This window comes from Micropterus salmoides, unplaced genomic scaffold, assembly GCF_014851395.1.
Source record: "Micropterus salmoides isolate LMB-PRFRI ecotype aquatic unplaced genomic scaffold, ASM1485139v1 Ms_hic_scaffold_19, whole genome shotgun sequence".
In the NCBI taxonomy this organism is placed as follows: Eukaryota; Metazoa; Chordata; class Actinopteri; order Centrarchiformes; family Centrarchidae; genus Micropterus; species Micropterus salmoides.
In genome coordinates, this window is record NW_024041039.1 from 1,935,295 (window position 1) to 1,944,401 (window position 9,107).

The window sequence follows — 9,107 nt, forward strand, 5'->3', positions numbered from 1 at the left end:
CGTGACCTGCAAATTGACAGGAAGCAATCCGCGAATGTGTAAAAACTGTTTTGTGTATAGAAATGGATTCACAAATGTGTAAATAACACTTTGTATGTAAAAAAAAAAGGATCTTTGTACAGATTAAATTGTGTGTATTTGCAAATCACACTGTATTTTTGTGGATATGATTTTACACAACACAAATGTAAAAATACATGTTTTAGGTTGTGAGATATTTGTCTATATGTTTATTTACAGATGTCCGCAGTACAAAAATCCACAAATGTGTAAAAAGGAAGTAACAAATGTAACATGACCCGCAAACGCACACGAAGTAATCTGCAAATGTGTAAAAACAGTTTGGTGTGTACACATCACCCTGTATTTTTCACAACATCAAATGTAAAAATACACACTTGCAGATAGTGAAATATTTGTGCATCATTGTACACATTTGTAGGTTGTCTTTTGTGGGTTACAAATATTAAAGTCCAATTAAATCTTCCATAGGTTTCAGTGCGTGTGTGCTCATTGAAGTATATGTATGATTATTTTCAGTGTGTATGTGCACATTGTCAATGTGAATGTGCCAGTATTTCAGTATTTTAAGTTTTATGCCAACCATTCTGTGGGTGTAAGTATACTGCACCTAGGCCTAGACTACATGTGTTCGTCAGTGTGTGTATGACAGTTTTCAGTGTGCGTGTGTCTGTTTTTCAATGTTTTCACCCTAAATGGCCTCTCATAATAGTGCCACCTGCTGGACACAGGATATGACCTTTCACGAAGCAGCCTCCGTGGCATGTGGTCACCCAGCCAATCACTGCATTCGGTCCGAATGAAACGAGTTGCTGTGCTTACTGCAGCCCTGAGAGGACTACAGACAGCCAATTTTTATACTCTCTTTTTCAGAGCACCTAACTTTTCAATATGCATTGATGTATATTAAAGTTATTAAGGAGTGCAAACATAAGAGCCGTAATAGGAGACCTAACAACATCTTCGTGACATCAATTACACAGTTAGTGAGTTTACTTTTACATGTATGCTTTCAACTACCCTGAATAATTCTAAAAGCTTATGAGAAACCAAATTTTAGTCAGGAACATTTTAATTTGTATATTAAGAACTGCTTTACAAAGTTACAATTATCTAGAAACAGTTGGCTCCATATGACAGTGACAAAGGTTTGATTTATTTTATTGATGATTTCATTATACTACAACCAAGAAAGCAAACAAATAGCCTACATTATAAATCAGTTAACAGGGATCAGTATTTAAGTAAAAACAAAAAAAGTAACATATTCAAATTCACATAATAATCATGCATCTGATGTAATAATGGCAGGCTCTGTAAATGTATTAAAACATAGCAACATATTGGAAAAGTGTCAATTTGTCTGTGATTTTGATTAGTATTATTTGAACAAAAACAGCAATAGTACTTTATCCACAAGAATCACACAAAAAGGCTTACATTTGAACTTATGATCAGAAATCAACCTATAATAAAATGCCATCTTTTCTTTGAAACATGATTTGAGTTATGTCTGCTTTGTGCCAGTTTTGTGACAGATTTTGTGAGCTGTAGTTTGTTCTGATCTGAACTTCCCAAACTCAGCATATCAAAACATATCACATCTGAGGGCCTGAAAACCTGTGAAGAACTCATGATCAGGGCATATACTTCATTCCTTTCATCCTAGGAATGATATGTATATCTCTGATGTCATCATGCTGAAGCAGCCAACACAAGTAGCGCTCCGTCCCCATGCCCCATCCACTGGTGAGGAGTGGTTTCACTTGCCGCATGTTAATATACCACTTGTAGGACTGCTCTGGCACGGCATGGTGCCTGAGGGCCTCTTGTACCATCTCAGGGGTGGAATGACGTTCACCAAGACCCAAAGTCTCACCCAGCCCCAGGAGAAGGTCAGCAGCTTTGGCTTTACTCTGCCCAGTGCCCTCCACATATGCCTGGTAGAAGGGAACTCCTAGATGGTCCATTTCAGTCAGCCAAACAGCACCACCATATTTTTTTATCAAGACCTGCTCTCCTTTGCGTGTTAGCTTTCTGCCAAACTGGGCCTGGCCATCTTGGACCCACTCTAGGCAGTCAGCAGAGGGCATCATTGGAATGGCCTGGTCTAGAGGGACTCTTGGCAGTGCGGTTTTTCCATCCAGCTTACTCAGCATGGCTGTGACATGTGTAAGGGTCCCGGCAGTGTTGAGGATCATATCAGAGTGTTTCTTCAGCATAGCCTTGGTAAGGTGAGCCAGGAATCCCTCTGCTATTGACATGGCCTTGTCCATGTCACCCAACAGTTCGCACTCCACATGGTAAAACTGGTTCAAGTGCGTGGAATCAGGGTCTTCCCCTCTAAAGCTGGGAGAAATGTAGTACGTCCCTGGCAGATTCTCCTGGAAGCGAAGGAAGTATTCAAGCACAAATTGCATTGAGTCAGCCAGGTAGATGTCCTGGCCCAGCAGGTTAACAGAAACTGGTTCTGAGTCAGATCCTAGACCCATTGGTGAGGAGATGGTGTCTGTGGTGAGAGGGGTTAGGGCATAAGAGTACTGACAGGAACTGTGGAAATATTCGACTGTGCTGTGGAAAAGAGTATTTTGAATCTGGAAAAGGTTGCGATACCACTGGCTCTTGATGGCAAGTGTGGAGTGAGACTGAGGGTCTTCCCATGAATGAGGAGGCCTGCACTCAGTAATTTTTGAGTGGATCTTTTTGAGGGCCTCAGGGTCAGCTTCTGGGCCATTCAGTGATGACACATATCCAGGGTAACTTTGGAAGCACTCTGATTGCAGTTCAGCGGGATTAGTGCCACCTGGTGAGGGTAACACAGGGATCAGCTTGGCATGAGCATAGTCAATCTGAAAGCCCTCAAAGATCAGTGCAACGCCTTGAGCTCTCATCCCCTCTTCCAGTAGTCGGGCTACTTTATAAGTGGCTAAGATCAGTGCTTTGTAGTCAGCGTCCTCTAGTTTGAAGATGTCACTGGACAGGGGTTTGCGTGGCACCACAACAGTTAGTCCAGGAGTGTTTGGGTATGGTGTCAGGAAGGCAACATGTCCACTGTCTTCCCACACTCTCCACTGTTGCTGCACTCCACGCACAATACGACTGAACAGATTATCATGGGAAGCGTCTCCAAAAAAGTTAAAGCAAAGGGGTGCATTCGGTGTTGACAGTCCATTTCTAATCTTTGCTTGAACCTGGGCCAGTGCCTCATCATCCCAGCGTGGGCCATTTTTTGAGGTGCAGTAGCCAGGATGGAATGTGTGGAATTCTTCTTCATTGGCTAGAATGGGCTGCCATTTTGGCTCTATGCCATGAAGCGGTAGCAGTCTGATTTGTGCTGGCTGATCAGGTGTTGGATTGAAAACCAAGGCACAGCGCTGCACTCCCAATCGCTCACATAGCAAGCTTGACACAGCTTTTGCCCCTTGTAGCATAGCAACAAAATCAGGTGTAGCCAACTGGAAGATGCTGCTTGCCCCACTACGAGTTTTTTTAGTCAGAATGGTTGACCCAGGTATCCAGGGGTTGGGATCAAGGTAGGCAACCAGCTCATCTGTTTCCCAGATCACATCAGAGAAGCTCTTCAGTGGCCTCAGGACCTCTACTCGTGAAATGCCATTTATCATTGAGGCCACAAACATCACAGTAGCATTTGCTTCGATGATGGCATCACCTTTAGTGTCCACAGCAATGATTCCTGCACAGATCCCATTCAGATTTTCAGCCATCACTTCTCTACATGCCTGCCTAAGGCTATAGCCTTTGTGGTGGTAGAGACTGGCTATTTTCTGTGCAACTGTTTGCCTCAGAAATACATCTCCGTCTCCAGAGCAGGTAATGGCTACCTTGTCATCAGCATATATTCCTGCCCCTACTACTGCCGTATCCCCAACTCGCCCTTTCAGCTTTCCTACTAAACCACCTGTGGAGGATGCAGCAGCTAACCTATGCCAACGATCCAAGGCCACAGCTCCAACTGTCTGAGGATGATTGTTTTTTGAGGCATTTCCACCACTGAGATTTGCAGCTAACTCTCTGTGACGTATATCAGTGTAGAAATACTCAGGCCCAACAGGTTTCTCTTTCTCCTCCAACCCTTGTAGAAATTCCTCAGCCCCATCTCCCACAATGAGTGAATGTGAGCTTTTCTCCATGACACATCTGGCAGCTTTTATTGGGTTCTTTACACTTTGCACACAAGCAACAGACCCAGACCTCATTGCATTGCCATCTACAATGGTTGCTTCCATTTCATTTTTGCCATCTTTGTTGAATACTGAGCCTTTACCTGAATTGAATAGGAAGCAGTCCTCCAGAGCTTCTACTGACCTCTGAACTGCATCCAGACTCCTTCCACCTTGTTGAAGCACTTGGGATCCAAGGGTTAAGGCTGTTTGCAGAGCAAACTCAATAACCTCAATCACTTCGGTGTTCAGCATCATCACCTCTCCAGCACCACCATGGATCACTAGAGTGTAGTCTGGGCTCTCTGTGCGGTGATCTCTCTCTCCATTCATTTCCTCTCGTTGACCCTGTTGGAGTAGACAATCCAGGGCTCCCATCTGGTATGCAATGGCATATCTAACAGCTAGATGCATCACTAACTTCACATTTTTCTTCAGGCTTTCTTGAAGCTTCTCCAATGCCAGAGCAAAACTTCCTTTCCCATTAAGCACAATGCAAACCTTGTCTCTTTTTCCGAGGTAGGTTACAACCAGCTGATCTTGGGCATAAACATTCCCTACTGCACACTCCACACCTTCCATCAGATCTGTACCTGTGAGGTACACAGATGGACACCCAAATGGGTCCAGGAACTTCTTCAGTGGGTTATCAGATGGCAATGCTCGACGCAGGGCGGCTAGGTGGGGACCAACTCCTTGACCCCTTTTGGTGTTTTTGATGAGGCTCTTATGCTCCAAAAATGCAACATGGAACAAGTGTAGGAGGTCAGTAGTGTATTGGATTGTGTTATCTGGGCCAACACAGGCTTCCAAGGCACGTACTAACTTACGAGAATGCATGGTGAGTGAGTATGTAGGATCACATCGGCCGTGTTTGTAGTGACGGACATGGGTAGGTGTGACAAGCATGTGATTGACAGCAGATTCCCCAAGAGTCTGCCACAGGGAAAGCTGCAAAGAGAAGTTGATCCAAGCGTCATACAGGCCTCTTTGCCCTCTGAGAGTAGAAAAGACATCAGGGTAGGAGGGCACATCAAAAGTGAGAACCAAATGAGTTGCTTGCAAGGAAGTGCTTAACTTGGGGGTATTTACTCCTTGCAAGGGGAATGTTAGGGACACTGGGCAAACAGAATTGACATTAACATTGTTCACTGACTCATTTGTGTTTTCTGTGTCAGTGTGGACTAGGTTTAAATCAACAGTTTCTGACAGATGATACACATGCTCAGTCACAAGCCCAGCCACCATCCCATCCACAGCACTGTGTTCAAATACAATCCCAGCTGTGCCGTCCTTGAATACCACCAGGTTCATCACCTGTTCAAAATAATAATAACAATAATAATTTGTTAGTGATTTGTTGGTGACCTTTGATGGTGTTTTTAAAAATAGTTTTGAGCCACCTCCTAGGAAGCTACTTTAAAGTGATAAATTATAGTATAGCATAGGGAAATTATAATAATTATATAATTAAAGTCTTAATGCTAATACATTGATCTGAAAGTGTATTTTCTATATAGGTATTAATTTAATTTGTTACTTTCCAATATTAGTGGTATTGTTTTGATAAGAGCACCCATTTATGTGATTTGGCTGATGTGGTATGTGAACAGAAAATTATCCAATTTCTATCCAATACCTTGTCATAGTATCTCAGGCAAGGACTGTCTCCTCCTCCTCCCAGCCTCACTGCATTGAGGATATCAGCCAGCTCAGAGGGTGCGTTGCACTCCTCCAGGCAGAGTGTGAGAACAGCACTCTCCATCAGCCTTAGTGATGCTGCTGCATCTCCTCCTTGCTCCAGAATCTCTTCCCTGGTGGCAGCCCAGGCTTTGCGCTCCATAGCTGAGAGGCTGCAAATGGCAGAGGGATCATTCTGTCTTCCTGCACTGGGTTGATCCATCACCTGTGTCAGCTGTTTGTAGATGTCATTGAATGATCGAGCTGAAACCGGCCCCCCAGTGCTAGGACGCCACAGTATGTCAACAGGGAACACTCCTCCAACACAGGTGACGATGGCATGGAGGCTATCTGGGTAGACCTGGAAATGAAATGACAAAGCTACAGATCAGAAATAGCTGTGTTTTGCTGAGCTTTTGGTCAACAGTTTCAAGCACTTCTGACCACACCCAGCAGTGATGTTATGGCGTCCTGGAGTTAACCTGTACTTCAATGCAGCAAGGTAAGAAGTTAAAACAATGGTAGTCAGCATAGAAAGAAGTGCTTGTCAAATGGTTGAACATCTTCATAAACCCCTTCCCCCGCCTTTTAATTTCTAAAGTCTGAACCCACTCCTTACGTGTATGATGGGAATTTAAGATTCACCAGTATGTTAATGTGCTGCCTGAAAACTTCAAATCCAAAATCGTCTTTCCAATTGTGTTTTGTCAATCTCACCTTAATCTCATCGTGAATCCTGCCAGGAATCCGGATGGCAGCAAATACTTCACTCTGCTGTGTGCGCTCCATTGGCACATTCCCCTCCAGTAACAAGGGCTCACTGTACAGCTTTGCTGCTGCCCAGAGCAGAGCGGCTGCCCTTTGCAGCTGGGTACATTGCTTTGCTTGGGAAGGAAGAAGAACAACAGGGAGAGCTGTGGAGGTGGGCACGGGGTCAGCACAGGACAGCAGGGCTCTCTTGAACTGCTCCGTCACCCAGTTCTCTTTGCCTGCAGCGCTGGTTGCTAATTTTTGATGGGCCTCTTCAAGGAGCTTCCTCTCCTGTTCCATCATACTTTTAAACTCAGGGTAAAGGTCAGGACTTAAAGTGAGCTGCAGGACACGGCTCACTTCTTGCAAGGTAACATCCAACTCTGGAACAGGGTAGTCGAGAAGGGCCATGCTGTTGATATGAAGGAGGCTTGCGTGAGAGAAAGAGAAAGGAGGATAGAGACACAATTGTGCAATGTTAATAAAGGTTTCTCACTTTATTGACTGTGTTCAACTGTAATGAAAGTGCTTAACAATGGTTGATATTGGCTGAGCACTCTTGCCCGGTTGAAGTAAGCAAAGCAGCAAAGATTAATACTCACAATCAAGTAGTACCCTTACAAGGAATTTGCTTTGCTGACTTGGTGTGTAATAATAACCAAAACCCTATATAAATATAACAAATATGAATTGAAAAGATTTTTGTGTTTAGCTATAGGAATTTTGATATTATAAATAGATGAATCTCCAAAAGCTTACTCCAAGACATACATAATTAGATAAATACCAATAATACACAAACCAAAATTCCCCAAACTGTGTGCTATGTTACACGCCATTATTAAGGACAAAGTGTCTTGGTGGTGCCTTATCAAATTCCACCCCACTGATGTATATCACATCAAAACACATTTCAACACCTTCTCAGGTTCAGCTAGTAAGTCAATTATCTGATTTATGGTTATGGTGCTGCAACACAGGTCTCTTAAAGAGGTGAACATCTAAATTTTTCTTCTGGTTTTTCAGAACATACTGACTTTAGTGATGATTAGGAAGTTGTATATTATATTTCTTATGTTTCCTTTAATAGTACTTTTTCTATTACTGTGGACCTTACAAAAGGATAAAAGTTAGCCTACATAAATGCAAATATCGATAAATAAATTAAGTACTTAATCAGAATTTCTGACTGACTGACATTTACACTATGATATGGGTATGTCCTTTTTATCTTTACTCTTTATTTAGTAAGATATTACCAAATGACTAATAACTTTCTATTTACACACATTTGTAAAATAGTAATACATTTTATTTTTATATTTTTTTATATCAAATATATTACTATTATTATTAAGAATTAGCATTATGCCTCACTGTTTGTCTGCCCCAGGCATCACACTTTGAATGCACATGAACTGAATGTCATTTTTGGTAACAGAAGTTATTTGCAGTCATCTGGAAAGGCAGACACAAATAATCAAATTAAATTAACCAATAGGCTAATGCAATATAAATATGGAAAATAAGAAACACTGAAATAACAGTGTAAAACAGAACAGAAAAGAGTGAATAGGTACACGCATTTCTGTTATTAAGGTAAATGTAAATGCTCTGTATTTGCATAGCGCCTAGTCTTTTCAACCACTCAAAGTGCTTTTACACTACATCTGCATTCACCATTCACTCACATTCACACACTGAGCCTAAGTGCTCAAACAGAAACTAACATTCACACACATTCACACTGGCGAAACAGCCGCAAGGGGCAATTCGGGGTTCAGTATCTTGCTCGAGGACACTTCGACATGCAGCCTGGAGGAGCCGGGATTAAACCGCCGACCTTCCGATTAACAGGCAACCCGCTCTGCCTTAAATGTCTTAAATAAACTCAAAACATGGCACACTCGGGAGACAGCTCCTGGTCCCGGGATAAGAACCTCAAACAGTTGTGACACAGTTTATTTACAGAACCTTTTATATATTAATTTTGCATAACATGTCTTGCTGGGTTGGTTTTCTACATAAAGTTGAAAGAAGAGAAAGGGAGAGAGATACAACAATGAACCCCGTCTCTGTCACACGCTCTCTGGTAACAGGTGCAGTGTGACAAGCATGCAAGCTGCATGTATTTTACTGTGTACAAAACTGTTATGTTAATTTTTGAACTCCTCTTGCTATAGCTTTAGCTGGAGTGGGAATATTGTCAAGGCCTACTATAGGTTAATTGTAGATCAGTATAATAATAATTTCCATTTCCATTTCCTCAGAGGTCTGACTGGATTTATGTTTATCATCTTCATGAAGCTCTGGTAGATCTGAGTAACTGGAGATACGTCCATCTGAAACAAGTATAGAAGTATTTACCAGATTATTCCCATACACACGCATCTCCTGTTTTTCTACAGGGCACGACTACTTTTGTTAAAAAATAGAATTAACTCTGGAAAGATAGTTGTGATATGAGGGCAGCCC

The 9,107-nt window shown here is 42.3% G+C and overlaps 1 protein-coding gene across 1 annotated transcript; it reads right to left on the reverse strand.

Moving 5' to 3' along the window:
* Window positions 1-1,658: 1,658 nt before the first annotated feature.
* On the reverse strand, window positions 1,659-7,043 carry LOC119910784. The gene is made up of 4 exons (XM_038729592.1): window positions 6,600-7,043; window positions 5,842-6,243; window positions 5,413-5,519; window positions 1,659-5,199 (listed from the first exon to the last, which is right to left on the reverse strand). The coding sequence occupies exons 1-4, from the start codon at window positions 7,041-7,043 to the stop codon at window positions 1,659-1,661; spliced, it is 4,494 nt and encodes a 1,497-aa protein (XP_038585520.1).
* Between the last annotated feature and the right edge of the window lie 2,064 nt (window positions 7,044-9,107).